The sequence below is a fragment of the Talpa europaea genome (genome assembly GCF_964194135.1).
Source record: "Talpa europaea genome assembly, chromosome: 2".
NCBI classification, from domain to species: domain Eukaryota; kingdom Metazoa; phylum Chordata; class Mammalia; order Eulipotyphla; family Talpidae; genus Talpa; species Talpa europaea.
In genome coordinates, this window is record NC_140068.1 from 30,913,955 (window position 1) to 30,938,333 (window position 24,379).

A 24,379-nucleotide genomic window follows, 5' to 3' on the forward strand; every position below is an offset into this window, starting at 1 on the left:
ATGCATAGCTACATATGACTACCTACAATGCTACATCATTTTCACAACATACAACTTTTGGATAACTGAAAATAGTAGTACATTATATAGTCTGTTGAGCCAAGTAGTTGATACTTTGTAAGACTAATGATAATTTGGGGGATGGCATTTCAGATAAGTTAAAAATATGGAGAAAATGCTATTAGAAGTATCCTAGTCAAAATGATAGAAGAGTAGCAATTGAAGAAAAGTTGCATGCCATCTATTTTGTGCCACTATAATGCTTACATAATCATCTTTCTGCATCCCAGAAGAATACCTCCAAGAGGATGTACTTACATGTACATAGGTTGTAGTTGTAAATGAGATGTCTTCTGAGGTCCTTGATAACCATAAGAGTCAAAGCCACCTATGAAATCAACTGGAAAGGAACAAGTGCCTTCATAAGTTAACATTTCAGATGAGATAAGCATTCATGATCATGGTCTTACACAGATTACTGAAGGTTTTATTAATCTATTAAGCCAAAAGTAACCAAACATGGAGGAAAAATAAAATAGCACCATCAAAGTAATGATTAAGTCCAGTATCAATTAAGAAGTTCAATTATTTCTTTACACGAATCTACTCACTTGGGAGAAGAAATTATATACTCTTCTCAAGCAACCACTAATTCAAGTAATAAAATTTGCACGTATATTAAAGGTACCATATACCATTTTTTTTTTTGTTTTTAGCATGGAGATTTTCTGCAACTCATTACAATGTGAAAAATAATGATCACTCAGGGATATATATCTATTGGCATTTATAGTCTTGGTAGTAATGATATATATGATTGTCAAGGTCAAAGTACTATGGTGTATATTAACTCAACACAGCATCCCTGCCATCATGTGGTTTAAAATCTAAAATAGACAATTAGAAATAAGATGTGATTTAACTATGTACCAAATTTATATAGCCTTTTCTGATTGATCTTTGTCACTTACCAATATTCATTTAAAGGTCCTCTATGATATTTTATAGCTTGATAACCCATTTATTTTTAGTGTGGGAAACTATGCATATATAAATGCAATATATATACATAGATATTTAAGGGATGATAAGATAATCAAGAACTTGTGGTATATTATGTTTCGAATGGACTGCCTTAATAACTCTTATTCCACATGTGTTTATCAATGTAAACTGGACAATCCTCCAATCTGATGGTTTGTGTCTGTATCCCTTCCTCTTGAACCTGGGCAGAACTTTGTGGTCACTTTGACCATAGAATATGGTAGAAGTAATACCATGTGATTTTCAAGGTTAAGTTCTAAGAATCTCATACACTTTACTCTTGTTCTTTCAGGGCATTCATTTCTTGAACATGGCCACTTTGTCCAAATTAGAAAGCCCAATATTAGTTCAATACAAAGATACAATAGGAGAATGCTCACGTACTGCAATCTTGCTGATAGGCTAGCTGAGGCCCATCTGATAACCAGCATCAGTACTCAGACATGTGAGAGAAATGCCTCCAAATAACCCCAGTCCCCAGTTATTGAGCCAGCCCAATCCTGAAGTCTTCCAGCTAAGGGTCCCATATCAGGGATCAGAGATCAGCCCTCCCTACTTGGCCCTGTCTGAATTCTTAACCCACAGAGTCTTTGGGCATAATAAATGTTTGTTTTGTACCAGTGAATTTTGGTAGCAAGAGTAACTGGAAGTAAGTAACTTAAACAATTAGAGTACTATGAAAGAAAAATTTTTTTTTTCCCATTCCTGTAATGGAGGTTGTATGGTGGCAACTCAAAAGGTTGCTAACACAGATGATGGGAAGGAGAAAGGAAGAAAGATAGGGACTGAATCAGGAAGCCTTAAGATACCTTACTTTTTTTAGTATCATATTCTGTTGCCTTAGCGTTGACTAGTTTTTGCTTTTTTTTTCAATATCGTAGGTGTTACTGGTAGAAACTGAAGCAAGGTGTGAATTACCATAAAGTCATGTCTAATTACTGGGGAAATATTCTTTAATAGATACTATTTTTTTAGAGAACTCTAAGCTCATAGCAAAATTGAGAGAAAGTGCAGCGTCTCTATGTATCTTGTCTGTACACAGGTACAATCTCCCTACTATCAATATCCCACCAGAATGTACATTTGTTATAATCCATAAATATATAGTCACACACCATCACCATCTGAAGTTCAGAGTATACATTAAGTTCACTCTCAGTGTTTTATATTCTATGAGTCTAATGAATGTATAATGACACATATCCACCATAATGACATCATACAGAATAGTTTGTAACAGTGTAATCTAAAAAGGGGAGGGTCCATGTTCCCTCTCCCACTTAATGAATGGTGGTATAAAATCTACTGGTTGTAAGCTTTGGTTATGCCACTTACTTAATTTGTAGATTGGAAAAGCATAACATTTCCAGGCTTCATCACTGTATACTTTATATATCCTCACAGAATAGCTGAGGGATATAGTGAGGCAGTTTCGGCATAACTGTTCAGATAATTTCAGTGGAAAGAACTTTAAAATATGTGACTCAACTGGCTTAAATTCTCTCATAAAATGTCTAGAAGAACAATGTTTCCAGAATTAGTTAATTCACATGCTCCATTACATTATCTCTGACATAGTTTGTTTCCAAATTTTTACTTGGCTATTTTCAAATTGATAGTTTGAAACATGATCTCACTCGCTTCAAGGTCTCAGAATGACTGAAGCAATCCCAAACATCAGATCCTGACTTAACCATATATCAAAGCTATACAGTCTTTTCTGATTGACTTCTTTCACTTATTAACATGCATTTTAAGTTCCTCCATATCATTTTATGTGATGACAACCCATTTTATTAATGTGGAAAACCATTTTCATCTGAGGCAGAATTGCTCTTCTTGTCAAAAGTGGAAGAGTATAATGATAAGAACAGAGACCCTAATGTTAGAAGGCCCAGGGTTCAAATAATTTGACCATTTTCCAGTTATGTGATCTTAAATAATTTAATGTCTCTTAAAATACAAATTAAAATTCGTCTCATACAATTTTTGTGAAGCTAAAATAGGAGCCTTAAAAAAAGTAAAAGTCCCTGAAGAAGTTCAGGATTATCTTTTTTTTTTAAAGATTTATTTATTTATGCATATAAGAACTGGGGTGTAAGCCAGAGGTACAGGGTGTGAGAGGATTCACCAGAGACAGAGTGGGGAACAGAACAGGCAGACTGACTGAAATTCACTGCTGAGGGGAGCAGTGGGTGAGTCAGGAGAGGTCTGCTGTGCCATGTGGCTCACCTCCCTAGCCCAGGATCAAATTCATGCTGTAGAGACTGTGGATAACTTCACAGTGCTGTGCTTAATCCCTTGAACCATAAAGGAGGCCCCAGGATTATCCTTAATACTTTTAAGCCATGTAGCACAGAGGAAACACAGAAAGTTCTGAATTTGGGAAAACAATGGAATCTTATAGAATATAAGATGATATAAAAGTGAATTTATTTTCTGGATTGCTCATATTTATACATCAGTTAATATACACAGCTGAATAATGACTATATTTAAAGCTTATATTTTAATTAATTATTGCCTCTGAGTAAGGATTTGTTGTACAACAACCCTAAATTCCCAACCACCCAGGCAGGCTCTTGTCAACAAAGAGACTTAATTGAAGACTACTTTCCTGTAACATATTGACAGTGTTAGACATTTCTTGTTCTGTAGATGTCCCTCTTTACTAATTGTTCTCCATTACCTTTCCTGTGTCCTTTCTAGAAAATTTACTCTTGTATTTTCTTCCTGTCTCTAATCTAATATTGTAGGGATAGACTGATGTGAACAATAATTGAAGCAAAAGCCACCAGTGCTGGATTTGACAGTGATGACATCTCTTCGTTTTCTGTAATGAATCTTTCAGAGATGATAGGTGAGCATCCTTCAAGGTTTAGTTCAATTCCTTTTTATTGGATAACTTGTGCAGATGAACATTTAAGCAGTCCTTTCTTGGGAAGCATTTACATTCTCAGTCCCGTCTTGTATAATTCTGACAATAGTGATGTTTTCCAAGTAAGGAGGGATGTTTTCTTTATATCCACTTTGCATATTGTCTATGTTATTTCCATGCTTATCAGAAAATGTGAAAGACAGAGGAGTGGCTGAGGCCTGAATTAGAATGAGGAGAATGAGAAAGGATGGATAACAATGGATGCGAGATAAATAGAAAAAGAGAAAACATAGGACATGCCAAGCTTTGAATATAGGGGAAGGGGAAGAAAAGGCAAGATTCAAAGTTGATTCTTAGAAATGTTTTGGATAGAAAATGTTGCCTTTCATAGCACAAAGAAAGAATGTCAGGAGGGGGTTTGTATTTGGCTTCATTTTGGAAATAGTATTTGAGATACATAAGTGCAGGAGTCAGAAAACACTTGGGAAGAGAGAAATGAATCTGTAGTTGGTATAAGGCAAATTGGGGAAATGTTGAAAATCTTCATTACTGGTAGGAAAAACATTGTTTTCTTTCTGGTCATTTCATCGGATCCTAAACGGAAATATGCAACTGGGAAGGAGGTGACAAAATAAAATCTGCCCTTGTTTAATCTTTGCTTCTTTTGGAGGAATTTGCCTTTGGTCCTCTGAAGACAACTCAAGAATGTTACCATTTTCTTTGCAGTTATGATATTTTTCTCTTTGCCTCAGTTTTCCTATCTATAACATGGGTATGTTTGCATTTAATGACCTATGGAGCTATAATTATTTTAAATTAGTAAACTGCCATATCAGTTTAATCACTATGTTTTAATGACATTAGTAACAGTGGGATTTAGAACTTAGTAAGGGGAAACATGCTTTTTGAATAAATAATCTTTGCTAAAATACATTCCCTATTATGAGTTTTGCTTTTATTTAAACCTTTTAATCATGAACGCAGAGTTCAGCAAAACCAAAACTACCTTTTTAAATACATGTTGGCAGTGAGGTATTGTAATACACAATTGTACCTTGATTTATAATGAGAGGGCCAATAGTCAACAGACTTTTAGAGACAGAGTTGGAAAAAACCATCAGGAAATTTTTAAATGCAGTTTATAGAAAGCTAAGCCTAAATATTTAGAACTCATTGAAAGACATTAAGGAATTTGAGTGGGCCTATGAAAACAGAGTGTATATCTATTATCTCAGTGGGCAATAATTCCAAGGGTACTTATCTCTGGTTGCACAAAAGAAAATTAGAACATAACGGACTATAGGCTCAGTTCAAAAGAACCCTCTTTCATCACACAGGCTTCCTTGGTGGTAGCGATTCGGCTGAGGGTGTAAGGTTGAGCTATTAGGTCTGTTCTGAAATCCCCGAGTGAACTTTCTGTGTGTGTTTTCTGATTAGGAAAACACTTTGTAGGGGTACTTTGTCTCCTTGTTGCCTGAAAGGTCACTAAAGTGTTATGCTAGAGGCTTCTGGCAGGTGAAGCGCTCATAGAATGCAATGAAACTTATTAGCTGAATCACTGCAGAGGCTTCCCTTCCTAGCCTTGTTCAGCAAATCTATTTTCTCATAGATTTTCTATGTTTCTCTATTAGTTATCTCAGAAACAGATCTGCAATATTTTTCTTTTTTTTCCATTTTTATAATTATTTATTAATTTTAATTATTTACTGTTTCTGTCTATTCTTCAAATCAATGTTAGGATCATATGATTTCAAATAAATACCTTACATGGATCAAAATTTTTCTTTCTGGAAATAAGCAATAGTTGGAAGTTTTTCAGATTTTACATTAGCACTAATTCCTTTTTTTAATTTTTTTCCCCACAGTTTAATTATTTTTAATATCTTTTTTACATCATTTTTCACAATGCACACAATGCACAATGCACAATGTATGCATTTTCTTTCTAAAAATATTTTATTTTATATAATTCTTACATCATTTTTCATCTTGTACAATGTATGCATTTTCATTTTGGTTATATTCCCCATACAATTGCACCCCACCTCTCTTATTTTGACTCTAGTTCTTCCTCTCCCTGCCCCTCCCTAATCCCCCCACCCCCATAGTGTGTCTCTGGTTTATAGTCACTTGTTGATTTTGATGATTACTTTCTGCAATATTTTTCATTTGATAACACACTTACATATGCTAAAATAAGAATGTGAACAGTAATCATTCCAATGGTATCAGAAGAAATGAACTATTTTATTGTTAGAAATAGTTTGAGCAACCACTTTATACTTTTGGTCCTAAAATCTTAAAAAATGAAATATGCATTCTGCTTGATAAATTGCTTTGTCTTTTTGCTCTTACTTATTTCTGCCAGTTCTCAGAGAGCCAATATCTCTGGTGAGATTTAGACCAGGATCCTACTCTTGAATAGTCTTCTAATAATATAATGCCACCCCTGGACACATCATGGGGAGGCTGTGAAGTGGTATAAAGATTGAGGGCTTTGGGGTCAGAAGACCTGGACTCAGGTTGTGTCTTTACTTTTTCCCAGTGTCAGACCAGCAGCAGGTTACAATTGCTTTGAGCCTCTGTGAAGTGGGGATAATAAGCAATTCCAACTTCAAAGGGTTATTGGGAGAATCAAGTGTCCTGTATGTAATACTTAGATGCCTGTATATTAAAGATAGATTGTGGATAGATTTTGGATGTCCTATCTATTTGAAAGGGAATATACAAAGAGAATGATTTGAATTATGCTTTAAAATGCAAATTCATGTTCTTTTCTGAGAGGATGAAAATTTTCCAGCAGAGGAGAACAGATGGAGATAAGGCTCAAAGAAGAGAACTTTGTATTAGAATTTACTAGAATTCTGTGTGTAATGAGTAAGTGTAGAAGTCATCAGCAGAAGCTAAGGTGAGAAGAGGTAGGTCTATGGAAACCCTTCCAAAGCCCACTTAGTCAGTTAACTGTGGTCTGACAAGCAATAAGACTAGCCTGGGTAACATAATGCAGAATGAAAAAGATATTTTATATTAAAAAAACCTGAGTTTCCATCTTTCAAATACTTTTATTTGAAATAAACTTGTATGTTATCTGAAAGGACAGAAAAAAGCTATTATCAACATCAACAACATGGTATGTGGTCTATGAGCCTTTAGCAAGTATGTAGCAAAAAGGAAATATTCAATGGCCTAAATGAGTAAAGACACGAAGACCATACACCTATGGTTAACATATGTCTAATATTTTCTATAGATATGAAGAAGCATGCCGAGTATGATGAAATAACTAGTAAACATCACCTTAAAGGTGTTTTTAATCCATTTGGATGGATTAGATTCACCAGTCTTTGTTTTGACCTCCTCTATTAGAGTTGCTTTCAATTATACATGGCATGCCTTTCAGCTGAAATCGGACAGAGCTTTATTACAATCTGTAGGTGAGTTAGACATGATTGGCTATATCTTTTCCCAGCTAACATCTTTTCCCTGCCAACATCTACAACATATTTAGCATGCACAACCCATTTAACTGCAGTGGTTTTAATTAGGGTATGAGACATCAATGCATGGATATTTAAAGAAATAAAAAATAAAGCATTCATGCTATAATCACCCAAATATTGCTCACCCTGTGATATTCCCTAACATTTAACAGTCATTTTTCAGCCTCCAGAAAGGAAAATCACAAAGCTCCTAAGGCTAAATGAGTCATCTTTTTATTTTTGTTTTTGTTTTATTTATTTTTTTGTCTTTTCAGTCTTTTTTAAAATTTAGTTTGTGTTCAAAAATCAATTCTATAACATGAAAAGTTACTATGAATTAAAAGAGTAATGCAGAAATACAGTATGTGATCCAAAATAGATGTATGGAGTTCGGGTATGAAACAAAAAGGAATGTTCATTCACACGCATAGTAGCTTGAAATTCATTGGATAAGATTTTTAAACTGACATAGCAGTTTCAGGAGAGAGAAATGTCCAGTGGTTACTCTAACAATTTTATTGATATTTGGGAGCACTGAAACTAGATTTGCTATATTGAGCTCATTAAAGACACTTAAGATTATTCCTGTGTGAATTATGGTGTACATTCACTCAAAATGGATCAAAAAAGTCATCCTTTTTCAAAAAGGTATACCTATTTCTGCTAAATCCTGCACATCTCTCTGATTCACCCTTTGAGCTTCAGCTGAAATGTCATTTCCTTAGGGAAGAATTTCCTCTTCCTCTTAACTGGATGATGCTCCAGGGTGCATTCCCACCACACCCTCTACTCTCCCTGTCTGAAGTCTCACCCAATTAAGCCTCTTTCCCCATGTGTCTGTACGCTGGACTGTGATCACCATGAAGGCAAAGAGCATTTACTCACTTCCCTGCCTCTTGTCTAGTGCCTAACAGACACAGAGGAGTTAATCAGTAAATATGTGTCCAAAGACTCTTACCTCTACTTCCTCCGTGAAAGAAAAGGTCTCTCCTGACCTTCTGCTTCCATGTGCCTCTATCTGATCGCTTGACTTGAAGCAAGTCAATTCAAGTGCTCCTGTCCTCCACTGTAAAATTTGGGGATTAAAGGAGGTGACAACTCCTATTATTCATAGCTCTATGATTCTGCACAATTCCCTATTCTGGGACTTGTTTAAACCCCAATGATAGCAATAAAATACTTAAAATGGGCAAATCTGCAAAGGTATAGTAATTGAGAAAAATTAGTGCAAAGGAGTTATTTCCCTCTGGTTGTTCCTTTTATGCATTGCTTTTACTGAACAAGTTTCCAGGAAGATTAAGCTGCTGAAAGTGTATGAGAGCTCAAAGAGGTATGTGTATTTAGACATACATACATATAGGAGGGTCTCATTTAACATTTTGATAGAATCTTGGAAATTGAAACTTTAAGTAAAACAAGATATACCAAAACCAGTTTCTCAAATAATGTCGTTTTGTTCAGCATCAGCGGGATTATTTTCCCTCATCAATGCTATAACAAAGTCACTTAGAACGCACCTGGAAGCTGAGGGGAGACGGTTCCCAATTGGAAAACAGAGTGAAGAAAAGGTGGGGCTTAAGAAAAGGTGAGGCTTGGGAGAGAGGAATTGGATTGGCTGGTTTGGAGCCCACAGAAATACTGTTGCCCATTCAGCCTCCTTCAGTGATGAAGGTGTGCGGATGTGCAACTGTGTTTCGCTCCCCTTCCCGCTCTTGGGAATTCCTTTAACATCAACTTCAAGTTACAAAGGCAGCAATCCATATCCAATTTTCTTTTTGTGTCAGGACTGCTCATGTATAAACTAGACTCCTTTGTTGGAAACATTTGCAATTAATCCTATAAACAAACAAACAAACAAACAAATGCAAATCTTGCACTGCCCGCCCAGCCAAGTCTGCTGACTCTGAGGCCTGACCACCCTCTATTATCCACAAAAATGAATCGAAATTCCCACCTTGGGCCTAACCTAATTTTCAAGTGATAATAGGCATGGATTCCCAGAAGCACTCGATGCCTCTTGATAGTAACATCCTAATTTCCTTTCCTGGTAAATGTTTTAAATAAGATTTTAGCACCAAAGGAAATTAACCTTTAAATTAATTGTAATTATAAAATGCCATCACTGATTTTTGTCTTCAGCCTAATTACTTTCTATTATTTAAACAAACCTCACCTCCTGTGAGCTTTAAGTTTGTTTCTCTTTCACTCCCTGCCACACAATGCCAGCCAATCCTCACGGAGGACTCCCCAAGTCTCTGCTGCTGGAGCAGCCTCATTTAAATGTCACACTGCAATGTTGGTGGCCCCGGTGCTTGTTTATTTACAAGAAGCTCTTTCAGTAGCTACTACATGTAAGGCGGCTCCGCTCAGATGTTTTCGTTCCGCATACCTGGTGGCCATCCTTAGAGATGCAGTGTTTTTTAGTCCTCCTGCTGCTAAGAAGGAGATAGCTTGGCCCAGCCATCTGTTTCTATTAGATTCCTCTTCAACAACTAACGTGCAACTGGACTTAATGAAGTGGGCACTGGCCAACATCATTTATCAAAAGACTAACTTTGAATGTGCTTTCTTCTTAACATGTCTCTGCTTTGGAGGACTTTTAGAATTTTGTTTCCCATGCCAGCTCTTTGTCTTATTCTCGTTTGTTCTTCAGATGGAACTAAAGGATCTCGGTAACTTTATTTTGTGAGCATGTATACCTACATTCGGGTGCTAAAAGCATCCTGTTTTTTTCTGCCACTTAGCTGCTTTCTTTGTCATGTCATTATCAATGAGAGAATAGAGAGAGACGCTGGAGCAAATACAGAACACCCATTACAGGGGGACCGGTTATCTGCAGAGCTGGAAGAAGCAGGATAATCAAATTGGAAGATTTTTCTTTTAATCATATATGTAAACATCACCACTTCTCCTTCCATTCACAAGCTCTGGCTTCCTTTTCTTTTGAGGCTGATTAAGACAATCTGAATAGTCTTCAGTTTACCCAGTAAAAAATGCTGTCTGCATAAAACAACTCCTTTGTGACACCCCACTCAAAGGTCTTCCTTTTCTAATCTCTGCAATGAGTCTTCAGAAACAAAGTCTTGATTATTTTCAATCAATGGAAGATGGAGAGTGAATCAATTTCTTTCCCCTATTTCAACTCAGGAACATTAAATGTATTTAAGATGATCAGAGTATGTGTGAATGCGTGCACATGTGTGAAAAAGCATATAGCATAATAAAGGTGACATTACGAAAAAAGTAGAAAATAAGAAGTATTGAAATATTATTGAGGAATCAGACTCAACTTTGACCTCAATATCCAAATTTAAAATAAAATTGATAGCTTTTCTCTCCAGTGGCCACAAGAGAGAGCAATTTCACAATAGGCTGAAAAAGGCCTGAGCTAGCTCATTTTTGGAAAACAATGTATGAAATATGTGTCTCACAGTTAGGAAATGCTGTTGTTATTGATATGAGCTTGCACGTGATTAACAGGAGGCACATGTATATGTAGGCATTTGTTTTAGATGTTGATCATATGTTCAGACATTTATTTTTACACATGGGAACATGTCTTGTTTCCCTTCAATTCCATTTGTTTAGAAATGTGAAAAGGTGCTCTATTCTAGTTATCCATTTTCTTAAAGTAAACTGGAATCTAAGGAAATGTCACATTTCCTTAGAAATTCCTATATAACTCAAGAAATGTTTGCGGGGAGCTGATTGATTAATTCATTTTTTAGCCAGATACAGAGTTGTTCCCCAGGTAGGGGGCATGCTAGTTGCTGGGGGCACAGCAGTGTTCACTACAGGTGTGGTCCTAATAGTGTTTCACCCTGAAGGAGTCAATATGTGCTGTATTGGTGTCAGAAGTTCGTGAGTGAGCTCAGTGACCTTGGGCATGTCATTTAATCTTTATGGGACTATAAAATTAAAGTCTAGAAATAGAGCAGTAGGCAGTAGTTTTCCATCATTAAAATCTTGCAGTATTCTTAGTTCTAAGGAAGTCTTCAGCAGAATCAAAAGTCATAAAATTAAGTAAGTGCAGAGCTCCCTTTGGGGATGTGGGGAAGGAGAAATGGACATCCTTACCTTGGCCCCACTATGAATCAGCTAAGCATAGCTGGAGATTAGTAGCTTTCAAAGTCTGGTGCTCCTGGCTCAATAATACTTGATTCTGTTCAGAGATGGGGAATGAAATAGCAAGTTTTGGCTTTGAGGGGGGGGGGGGCTGGTAGCTATGGACAAGATTATTTTAGTCACCTTCAAAGTCACAAAACAAATGCTATAAAGAGATGATAAAGCAAAAATATACAAACATTACTCTTTCATTTGACTGCTTGAAAATAAAACTTGAAAAGGAAAATAGACTTATTATTCTCATAATTCTACCTGTCAACCTGGCTCCCAGAATGTGCCACTTTTTCAGAATTGCTAATTGTTCACCCCTTAGGGTACATTTGATTTATAAATGACAAGAGAGAAAGCTCATGTAACAAAATGGAATATATAGCATGATCCTAACAACCAGATAGAAAGAATGATGGATGGATGAATGGGTGGATGGATGGATGGATAAATGGGTGGGTGGATGGAAGGATGGATAGATGCAGAGATGCTGGAGGAATAAAGACAGGAAGACAGGAGACATAATACTCTGAAATGTTAGCTGAGAACCAGGATTCAGAGTTGTGAATTCATTCTAATTTTCTTCATTTTGTTGTCATTTCCTGTACTTTCTAGAGTAAACTTACATTTCTTTATAAACAGGGAGAAACAAATATTTTGGAAAGTATGAATACTGCCCCTGCTCACACCTCTCCTGTCACAGTAGGTGGGAATGTGTGATGTGCTCAGAGAATTGCAGCCAAACTCAATGATCCTGAAAAACTGGAAAAAAATGATCAAAACACACAGGATGGAGTTCAATACACAGAAGTGTAGGCCAGCAGGCTTTAGAAGAAAAAATCAAACAGAAATAACAGAAAATTATTAGCCTCAGAGAAGTGAATAATTTCCTGTGGTTTGCTTTTCAAATGAAAGATTCTATAAATCGATGCTGACTTTTATCCCAAGGCCAATTGATTTTGGAAAATCCAGCACAGGTTTTTATGTATTTGGGTGCATTTGGGTGGATGTCTGCATATGTGTAATTACATGTTTAAACATCTAGACTTCATTTTCAATATTTTTTCAAAATTAGTCCCTTTGGGATATTTAATTTTTAAAATGACATTCCATATCTTTCCTCAGATGGTTTGAATATTTAATAACATTTGCAAATACAGTGAATATTCTTTTAGAAAAAAGATAGAGCCTAGTTAGAAATGGACCCGTTTTCCAGAGGACTGATATTTAGATTTAGTTCAACTATTAAGCCAAAGGTTTATAAGAAAACATAGTATAAACTGGGAAATCACATGAGGATCTATTTTTCAGTAGGGATTAGTGAAAGCTTCCATGGCTGCCTGTCTTCCTTTAATTGTCACATCTAACAATGCAAATGAAGCAGAGAGATTAGCTCTTAGTTCTCTCGCTGTAAATGGACATCCGGCTGTGTTGTGGAAGAGCTGAGGATTACATGAGAGAAGAGCTACATATGTAATAAAAGGCACTCCAGACCAGGAATCTAGGAACATTTCATTTCTTTCACAAAATAGTGTAAAAGAGAACAAGGAGACGGGAGAAGAAAAGACTGAAGGTCATAAGGAAAACTCAGCATGGCTGGCGAGGAATGATGCAGTGAAAAGCCTTGCCACAGAGTAGCTCAGTGAGGTAGCTGGCTCTCCCCGGGAGAGTCTTTGCTCTGAAGACATATCACTGCCTTTTCATGAACAAATGTATACAAGTAGGTTCTGATGGCTGCTCCCACTCAAGTGGGGGTTCAAGTGTCAAGGCACACCCTCTGGATAAGGGTCCCAGCTTTTTTTTTCAGGTGAGGAGCTACTCCCCCACCCCACAACAGGAACTCCTGCCTGGGGGCAGCAGGCCCAGAGCCTGAGACAGGAACTGTACAGCTGGAGTCTCTTACCCAGGATTTGATGGGCCAGCAAGCTGCAGATATCCTTCTCTGTGCCTCACAGATATTTCTAACATCTTGGAGCCACATGGAGTGTTGGGGTGTGTGTGTGTGTTTGTGTGTGTGCACGTGCGTGCGTGCATGTGTCACTATAGAAAGTTATGGAATTTATTGTGTCCTCTTGCCAAATTTGTATGTTGCAGGCTTAATCCCCAGTATAATTTTATTTGGACATAGGATCTTTAAAAGCAATTGGAATGCAAGGCCTCCCCGGTGGTGCAGTGGGTTGAGCGCAGCACTGTGAAGCTGTTTGCAGCCTCTGCAGAGCGGGTTCGATTCCCGGAGGTGGTGCAGCAGACCTCTTCTGTCATGTGTCATGCCCGCTGCTCCCCTCAGCAGTGCTTTTGGTCTGTCTGCCTGTTCTTCTCCTCACTCTGTCTCTGGAGAATCCTCTCACCCTCCCACGCCTCTGTCCTGTACCCCAGCTATTGTATAAATAAAAAATAAAAAAAAATCTTTATACATATAAAAAAAGCAATTGGAAGGTGCTATATACAGATATTGGTTTGTAATCATGTACACTTGAAGCTTATATCATGTTGTAATGTGAAATTACATCAATAAGGAATTATTTAAAATATAAATAAAAGAGGGAATTAATGTTGAGTGAGGTTATAAGGATGGGACCCTCATTCAACAGGGTTGGTGTCCATACAAGAAGAGGAAGAGTGATAGGGGTGGGGCACCCAAACCCTGGGAAGACCCATGTAGTGAGAACCATCTGTGAGGTAAGGAGAAAGGCTTCAGAAGAAACTAACCTGCCAACATCTTGATCCTAGAATTCTAGCCTCCAGAACTGTGAGAACTGTAACAACTTCTGCTGTTTAAGTCTCTGTTGCCTGTTTTTTTTTTTAATTTTTAATTTTTTATTGCAGCCCTAGGCAACTCACTGAATCCTACATGGGGGCAGGGGTGCCCCACCTTTTCATTTGGCATCTCTGTTCAGAGCATTGGTGTTTTCTCCTGGTAGGCACAGCAGATGGCAGTGGAGCCCTGTGAGTCAGCACAGTCAGCCACCCTGTTGGACTATGGCTCCAGCTTAGGTAACTAAAGGGTCAGAAATGTATACTTCAAGGTCTGGGCTTTTTCACTGGGGAAAAAAACCACAACTTTGCATTAAAGGTTTGTAGAAGTAGTAATCAAACTCAGCTTTAGAAAAGTAAACGAGATACTGTTTATAAGGTGAAATACAGAAAAAAAAACCTTTTCAGACATTTGATGTTCCTGCAGTCAACTCCCATAGTTCAACTATGATTTATTGCTATTTTGTGGCATCTCTGCTCATGGACCTTGAATCCTTTCCATAGCTCTCTGGAAGCTTCTGCCTCTGAGATCCCTGGATACACTTGCTGCTCAGACCTGAAGTATCAAAACTGAGTACATAGCTGGTCAGATTCACATTGTGCTCAGGTAAACTTTATTGATCCAGTTGCCATAACTAGGGTCTTACTTCCACAGTCCATCCTCAGCACCAAACAGAACCAATCTCTCCCGTGTTTTTCACCAGGCTCTTAGGAGTGGAAACTTAACTAATATGCCAGGCAGTTTGCCAGCACCATCTCCTATCCCAATCAGGATGCTTCATGTGAATCCAAAGCAGGTAAAAGCAGACACAGAGATTCCTTGTGTGTCGACAAACACGTTGAACTTCTCCCATGCTTCTGGGCTTACTTCCTTAGAGCACTTTTACTTTTTTTGCTTTCACTAAGTCAGAATACTTTTAAATGATCAAAATAATTTTCATTATATTATAATTACCAAAAATTGGAGAGAAATTTCAAACCTTTTTGACTCTTGAGCATTGGAAGTAATATGTTCCAGGCAGGGTCTGTATGTGAATGTACAGAAAAGTCACCAGGACAAAGGTAATTCACTCATAATTGTCTGCTGTGTGTGATGAATAAGTAAATGAACCTAAGTGGAAGTCACCCAAGGCCACTGGATGGAGAACAGGCCAGCTATTAGTCATCCAATGAGTGACTAAGGTAAGTATCCAAAAGTAGTTCCTATCTTGCCCATGAGCAAAAATACTAAAATTAGAAAACTTGTCTTTGGGCACTTTGCTTATTAATTTTGATTAAAGAAAGATAGGGGCTGAGGTCCAAATATATGTAAAGACAAATGCATTATTTTATGAGTCTTTGGAAAAATTTATTAGATGTTTGAAATATCCAAAAGATATTCGTGACTTCAAAGCTCCTTCAAATCCCCTTTACATGGCTTTGTCCAAAACTTGATCTACATAGATTTTCTTAAAATAAATCCCTGGGATTCTTACTCTTTGGAATAATAAGACTTCTCTTGGAAAAAGTTTGTGTTGAAATATTTGGGAAACGTATATTAACCGTGTTTAAATTTCTGTCATTTTCACAAAATGATCACGATGTTCCAAGGAAACCCTGTCTCACCCAAAACATCTGAGGACTTAGATGACCCCAAAGCCTGCCTTCTGACTGTCCTAGTGATCTTGAATTTCACAGGATGCTACTTGCAAGCTGAACTAGCCAATCCTAAGCCAGTTTGTCTTGCCTTGACAGTTGCTTCCTATGGAAGTCACAATAAAGGTGTTTACCCACAGTTCTGCTCTCTCTCTCTCTGGCTCTTGACCCACCCTTGGTGCTCTTCCTGAGGGGTCTGTGTTTTTCCAGGGAATTATAAGGATAGTAAAGCCTTTACAGCTTCTCTATTTGATCTGCTGCTACCCTTACCATCCTTCACTCAACATAATATAGTTAAAACAGAATTGTGGATTAGAATAAAGGGAACATCTTTATGCAATACGCTCAGAGGTGTTAATATGTAAATGCACATTCTGAATTTTGGGGATCAAGCATACTTGGCTTTGCCATCTTTTTTGAGCTGTATATCTCATAGAACTTGCATTTCTGGCATCCCCTTTGGTAGATACTCTTCTAGAGAGATACCGACTATATGTCTGAGAGGCTTGATGTGTCAGTATTTTCTGAAGATCAAAATACACTGGCATCACTGTGAAAAGAACTCAAACATTATAGTCCAGGCAAAGTTCAACTCCCATATGAAATTAAGTCTGGAGACTTTGCTTTCATCGGAATTTAGCAAAATACACTGAATGGTAATATGTGAATGAACTTACATAATCTCTGTAGTTCATGCATTTTAAAATCCATATATTGCTTACATTTCCTAATCTTTGGATAAATCTATTGTGCATAAGACAAACACTCGTAAATTCAACTTCCCAGACTGAAACAATTGTTGAATCCACATTCCTTCAAATCCCATTTCCTTCTATCCATTTACTCATTCCAGAAATCTAGGAATCTACTATTATCTTCCTTGTCCTTACATAGTACTTATCCATAGCCCATTAATCAGTCTATTTTAACTTGTTTCATAGGTATGTATGTATGTATAATATATATATATATGTATCCATGCTCCCCATCTCCACTACTGTTCTAAGTCCAGACCCTTCTATCTTATCTCAGTCATTTTCATGATGTTCTCACTAGTCTTCCTCTCTCTAAGCTTTCCCTCCCCTACACTAATATCGTTTTTGATTGTCATTCCTCTTTTATTAATTACCTGACAATTCATTTGCCATCATGTTTTCCAAAATAAAGTCCGAACTCCGTACTCTGTCATAACCATTTTGCTACTTTTTCATTCATGCTCTTCTTCAATCTTCTCTGAGTGCTGCCTCTAGCACAATAAAATTAGGCCACATAAATCTGGTGGCTTGTTCCCAGCAAGGCAGGCTGTGATATGCTTTGGTGCTTTTTCACCTTTTGCCTGGGATTGCCTACTTCCACATCAGCTACCCAACAAATACCTAGTCATCTTTCAAGAGCAAGCTCAAAAGTGTCCTTCTCTATGAAGCTTTTCTTGAGCCTATCTCCTCCCATTATACATTCTGCACAGTTTTATTATACTTATTTGTTAACATGTTAGCTTTTCCCTATGAGATGACAAGCTCCTAGAAGTAAAAGATTATGTATTACACATGTGAAAAATCTCCACACCTGACAGAGCACATGATGCTTTGAGGAGTGTTTTATAAATGCTTATTTAGTGAGAGGGCCACTATTTGCTTTTACACACGTAATAAGTAACATAATCCATGTACTGTGTATTTCTGATTTTACATCATGTATTAGTATGATTGAAAAAGTGTGTCCTCCAAATTAGTTACCTGACAGTGCCTTGTCTTTTCTAGCATGATTAGAAAGTGGAAAAGAAGCATATCCTCTATGGATACCTACTTCAAACATCCTATAACAGATAAATGGATACTTGCCTTTTCAACTACCCACCTCCTTTTTCAAAATCCCAGTCACTATATTTTTGGAAACCATGAGAAATGATATCTAATTCTGAGTTCTTGTCACAATAAATATAAATATAGCTGCATGGGCAAGAATCCCTGACAGAACACAGGAAAATAGAGGTACTTATTCAATCCTCCTATTAAGATTCTTATGTGGCAAGGAAAAAGTAAAATCTTCTATCTATCATTTTTAGAAGAGCAGAAGATGATGGAGTCACTTACAGTTCTGTAAGAGTCACCTTCTAGCTACTCAATCATGCATTAAGATTCAATACTGAGACTCTGACATAGAGTTATAGCTATTTGTATCAAATTGTAGGAACAGAAAGGAAATATCAACATTTGATTTCCCAAATTTCTTGAATTAATCCCTTTGTCTATTGCAAATTGCTGTGATTTGTAGTTCTGGCTAAAACTGATAAGTTACAATACCCAATAAATGTTTAATAAGAGAAAACAGTCAACTTAACCACATTTTACAATCATTTGCATCTTCAATCTCTCCTCTATTTTCTCTGCTAAAACTGTTAAAAGAGGAATAGACTTTAAAAATACCTTTCAGTAAAGGGGAAAAAAGGTTTTCATAATGAACGCTTCTCCATTTCTTCAATATAGGAAACTTTCATGAAAAATTCTTTAGCCTGATGGTACAAAAGGTTTATTCCCTGTTCTAATGATGTGTTGGGGACATTGTCTGAGAAGGAGGAAAGCTAAGCAGGAGGCAGAAAGGAAGAGGCTTTGAACTTGAAAGAAAGTGAATAGAGCTTTAATACTTACAGCTGTCCTCTTCTTCAGTTATACATTTCACAACATAACAGGCGTAGATGAACCCTGCCAGCTGAAACAAACAAAGATGCTTTAGACATGAGGCAAAAGCAATAGCACTGGACCTCACTGGGGGAGTGGCTTTTCAAAGACAGGTAGTGTACACCTAGATCCAGTGATCCCAAAATATTCACTGGACTGGATCTATACTCCAGTGTTGATTCCTGATCGAGTGATTTCTATTGTCTATCTGCTTTAAAAAGAAAATAGACTACTCTTTTTACTTTGACCTGCATTTATGTGTAAGATTTGTTAATTGTCAGGCAATTTAAAATGTTATTTTAGATACAGGAAAAAATTATGGCTGTTCATTAATGGTTTAACATTTGCATTTATGTCAATCAACTTCTAGTTCACTTTTCATTAGCCAAAGATTCTGAAATTGGACTCTCAATATAAGAAAAATATTTTGAGGGAAAAATATTCTGAGGTTTTGTGGTATGTTGCATGGCTACTTTGTAAGTCAGAAAATCTCTAGACCTGTAACAGAAACCCAGGCGCAGCAAGCATAATTAGAATGACACTATATAGAAGCAAGGGGGTGACACCTGTAAACTAGTGTGTCACAGTGCATTGTATTGGGATTATATGCATCACGGCATCCTTTCTGAAGCAAATTCTGTTGCCAAGGAAATCTTTTCATTGAAATTGGTATATGTAAAAGAGCATGGCAAAGTCCCTTGCTATCTATCCCCTCGATTGTATGATTTTGTATTCAGCATATTTATTTCATTAAATTAATGAGCACCAGTGGAAGGAAGAGAGTAAATACAATTTCCTGTTAAGAGGGAAATGTTTTTTTTCCTAAATATAATTCAGTTTGGGAAAACCCTTAAAGATATGTCCTCAGGAAAGTGATGAAGATTATTCACAACATTTCTGATAGGCATTCATCTGGCAGAGTACCGACCCTACACAATATTTGGTGTGGGAAAGGGAACACTCTGGAAAGCTTCAGTCTTTAACCAGGAAGCTAAGGTACAAGGCAAAGGGAACATTCTGGAAAGCTTCAGTCTTCAACCAGGAAGCTAAGGTACAAGGCAAAGGGAGCAGCTGTGATAAGCCTAATGAAGTTGTTTTTTTTGTTAGCTGACAGTTATATTTCTAGAAGATGTGAATGGAACATTTTAAATCAGAGAGTACCCTAATAGGTATTTAATGAGCATGCAACTATTTGGAGACAAAGGAGGTCTAGAAAAAAGGCACTTGAGAAAAATCTCTAAATCGGGTTTTAGAGGGAAAGCACTTTCTGGCAGATTCTACAACAGTTGCCTCCCACGGAGCATTGGCATGCCACAAAATAGTAGTTAATCTGGTACAGCAGCAGTGACCACACTCAGGAGAGGAATGGACAGGAAAAAAGATTTATGCAAACATTCTGCAAGAGCTTTTGCTTCAGATCCTGGATGAAAGGGAATATGTTCCCCCAGTCCAATGTGTATATAACAAAATGCAGTATCCGAACCAGGACCCATATAGAGAGCTAAATAAGAACAACACTAAGGCCATATCAACAGAGTTGATATTCTTTCTTCATAACACTTTTAAAAAAATAATCAAATTGGCATTATTCTCTTTAAATTATGTATTTTTATTGGCAGTAAAATCTTTATATGATAACACCATCGGGACAATTGTGTTTATGGGGATTATTTTCACAGTAGGCACTACCGTACTGTACCAATCTGATGTTGGCTAGGTTCAGCCATTAAAGATTTGGTAAGTCCACATGTAACAGGGTGGTCCCCAGGAAAAGGGGAGGTTCCAGGTTTCTTGCCGCACTCAGGAAAGGGGGTTGCTGATTAGAGACTGGAACTGAGAGAAGACCTGGCTGAGGAGAAAGAAGGAAGAAAAAAGGAGACGAAGGAGAACTGGAGGAGGCACATAGAGCAGAGAGACATGTGAAGAAGCTGTGCTTCTTTCTTTTTTTTTTTTTTTTTAAAGATTTATTTCATTTATACAAGAACCAGGGTACAGGCTAGATGTTCAGGAGGGTGAGAGGATTCACCAGAGACAGAGTGTGGGGAACAAAACAGGCAGACTGACTGAAATACATGATGAGGGGAGATGTGGACAAGACAGGAGAGGTCTGCTCACCATGTGGGTTGCTCAGAGGCCAGCAGGGATCGAAAGGCACTGCAGAGGCTGCAGACAGCTTCACAGCACTGCGCTCAAATACCTGTGCCACTAGGGAGGCCCTGTGCTTATTTCTTGACTTTGACCTTGTACCAGGGACTTGGGGGGCATGGAAGAAGACACTTGAAGTAGATGTGGGTCAGAGGCCTGTTGGGAGGTTAACAATGGCAGCTTTTATCTTGATTTTGATTTTGCTCTTTTCTTTCCAGACTTGTCTGTCCTCTTCTGTCCCTTTCCTATGGGTTCCCACCAGGAGATGCCTTAGACTGTGGCAAGCTCTCAGGCCTCAGTGGTCCTGCTTTGGACCAAACCTGTTTGGCTGGGCACTTACCCATCAGGGGAGGGTTAACTTGGTGTTTTGTGTGAAAACTATTTTATCTTTCTTTGTTTCCCTTTTTTATTGCACATTAATTCTATAAAAGTTCCTTTCCATTAAAGGTCTTTTGCCCTAGAGTATGTTTTGTCTTGATTTTTTGGATGGCAGAACCCACTTAGAGTAGGCAGGGTGAGGGGTACCCCATACCCCCAAACCTATCCAGTAACACACTGGGCACTGCCAAATAGCTCCTCCCCTTCCTCCACATAAAGCTCTTATCACCTATGGCTAAATGCAATAGATTTATCAATAGTTTATCTCTTTTTAGTTTTATATATTTGTTACCTGAATTATTTTAAAAAGAACATTTTTCTTATCACAGACTTTCTTTTGATTCTTACTCATCACTTCATTATTTTATTTATTTATTTATTTAAATATTTTATTTTATATAATTCTTACATCTTTTTTCATCTTTGCATAATGTATGCATTTTCATTTTGGTTATATTCCCCATACAATTGCACCCCCCCCCCCTTATTTTGACTCTAGACCTTCCTTTCCCCACCTCCCCACCCCCCGCAGTATGTCTCTGGTTTATAGTTGCTTGTTGATTTTGATTTTTACTTTGTTTTGATTAGTCTTTTTCCTGGTCTCTTATTTAGGTTTTCTAAATTCCTGCTATGAGTGAGACCATCTGATATTTTTCTTTTTCTTTCTGGCTTATTTCGCTGAGCATGATCCCTTCTAGCTCCATCCATGTTGCTGCAAACTGCATGTGTTTATATTTTTTGATTGCTGAGTAATATTCATGGTGTATATGTACCATATCTTCTTGATCCAGTCATCTATTTTTGGGCATTTGAGTTGTTTCCAAAGCTTAGCTATTGTAAATAGTGCTGCTATAAACATAGGGGTGCGGGTGCCCTTTGGAATTAATGTTTCTGTGTCATTTGGGTAAATACCCAGGAGTGGAATTGCTGGATCATATGGAAGCCCTATATTTAGTAGGTCAAGAAATCTCCACACAGCTCTCCATAGTGGTTAGATCAGTTTGCACTCCCACCAGCAGTGCAGGAGAGTTCCTTTTTCTCCACAACCTTGCCAACATTTGTTGTTGCCAGTTTTTTTTTTTAATGTGCCATTCTCACTGGTGTGAGATGGTATCTCATTGTAGTTTTGATTTGCATTTCTCTGATTACAAGTGATGAATATTTTTTCATATGCCTGTTGGCCATTTGCATTTCTTCTTCAGAGAAATTTCTTTTAGCTCTTCTGCCCATTTTTTGAATGGATTTTTTCTTTGTTTTTGTTGAGTATCTTCAGATTTATGGTCAACTAATATTTGACAAAGGAACAAAGAATATGCACTGGAGCAAAGAAAGTTTGTTCAATAAATGGTGCTGGGAAAACTGGGTCGCTGCATGCAAAATAATGAAGCTTGACCACTACCTCACACCATGCACAAAAATCAACTCAAAATGGATTAAAGAACTAGACATAAGACCTGAAACCATAAAATACATAGAAGAAAATATAGACGAAACACTACATGACATGCACCTCAAAGACATCTTTACAGACACATCACCCAAAGTAGTGATAGTGAAGGCAAAGATAAACAGCTGGGACTACACCAAATTAAAGAGCTTCTACACAGTAAAAGAGACAATAACCAAAATAAAGAGAAATCCCACCAACTGGGAGAAAATTTTTGCACACAACACTAATGATAAAGGACTGATCACAAAAATCTACTTCATTATTTTGAAACAAAAATCTAGGTGAAGAGTGTTGATAAATTCTGAGACTGAGGTCCCATAAATTTAAAGTTCTCATTGAAGTGTCACTAGATCCTAGATTATTAACCTGTACTACTCTCCCAGAATGCAGCCAAGGCATTGTATTCTGCTTGCCAGTGATCTTTTAATTGTATTCGGTTGCATTCTTTAACTATCAGGGGATCTCCTTTGATGTAAAAGTAAATCCTGCTGCATTTCATTACAAAAGCTTGCTGATTAAGAGAACTTCAGCTTTTAAATTAGTCACCTCTAAATACAAATGGAAATTTGTTCCCCTAAATTAATCAAGATACATAAACTTTTATCTTCTGAATTTCCCTATGCCATGTAAATTTTTAATTTAATGTTCACACCCTCATAGCAATTTATAAAATTTATCTACAGAAAAGGAATTTCCAACCATTTCTATCAATTCCTAATGGCCCCTACAATGTGGGACCCTTAAAATGTTACCTTATCTATTTTGTTGGATTGGATAACTCTTTCTTTGTGGGATCTGTTGTGCATTATAAGATGTTTAATGACATGGTACAGTAAAGACAGTTGACAGTTGAGACAAGCAAAAATATTTCTAGATATTACCATAAAGGCAAATTACCCCCAGTTTGAGTCACTGTTTTATTTATTTTTATTTTTTAAAAGATTTATTTGTTCATGCATAAAAGAACCAGGGTATAGGCCAGATGCGCAGGAGGGTGAGAGGATTCACAGGAGACAGAGCGGGGAACAGAACAGGCAGACCAACAAAATACACTGCTGAGGGGAGCAGCAGGCGAGACAGGAGAGGTCTGCTGCGCCATGTGGGTTTCTTGCTGGCGGGCCGGCATCGAACCCGCACTGCAGAGGCTGCAGACAGCTTCAGAGCACTGTGCTCACTGCCTGTGCCACCAGGGAGGCCCTATACAGTCCTAGCCTTAAGGAATCTATAATCTTGCAACAGGGATATGTATATAATTATAATTTGAAGTAGACTAAGATATGTCATGGGGAAGGAAGGAAATTGAAGGTCTACTAAGTGACAAACTGTATGCTTTCAAACCTGAGCTCAGTTATCTTCATGTGTTAGTCAGGAGATAAGGTTCTGTGAGTCTCTGGAAACTCCATGATACTGGACATTAACTCTGGCTGAAGCCAACCAAGTCATTATAAAATAGAAAGTAACATTTTCTCCACTGGAGATGTGAGGCCAGTTCACATACCCATACTCTGATAGTGACTGTACCTGCCTCTCTAAGAAAACTCCTCCCTAATGCATACTTTAGATGAAATAAGGTTTTCACATTAACAAGCCATTTAGACTACCAACCCTCTAGGCTAATGATATGGAATTTATCATGAAGAAGTTACAGGCAGCAAGAAATCATGAGTTTGAGTGGTGGAATAGCCTCATAGAAAGAAGAGCAAAAGAAAAGATTCCAGTCCTTTAATTAGTATGGGCTAAAACTCCTTAAATAAACCTTCACTTCTTTCTCAGGGTGCAGCATGCAGACCCTGTCTCTGATGCTGACTCCCTTATGCTGAATTGT

At 37.4% G+C, this 24,379-nt stretch overlaps 1 protein-coding gene across 3 annotated transcripts in view; it reads right to left on the reverse strand.

Annotated features, from left to right (window-relative positions):
• Positions 1-314: 314 nt before the first annotated feature.
• NKAIN2 (sodium/potassium transporting ATPase interacting 2) overlaps positions 315-24,379 on the reverse strand; it is a gene marked incomplete at both ends in the record, with an annotated part of 907,688 nt that continues 883,623 nt past the window's right edge. For all 3 annotated transcript variants that reach the window (XM_084228816.1, XM_084228814.1, XM_084228815.1), the window contains 2 exons: positions 315-400; positions 18,552-18,612. In XM_084228816.1, coding sequence (XP_084084942.1) covers positions 315-400; positions 18,552-18,612 — 147 coding nt within the window. The remainder of the gene's footprint in view (positions 401-18,551; positions 18,613-24,379) is intronic.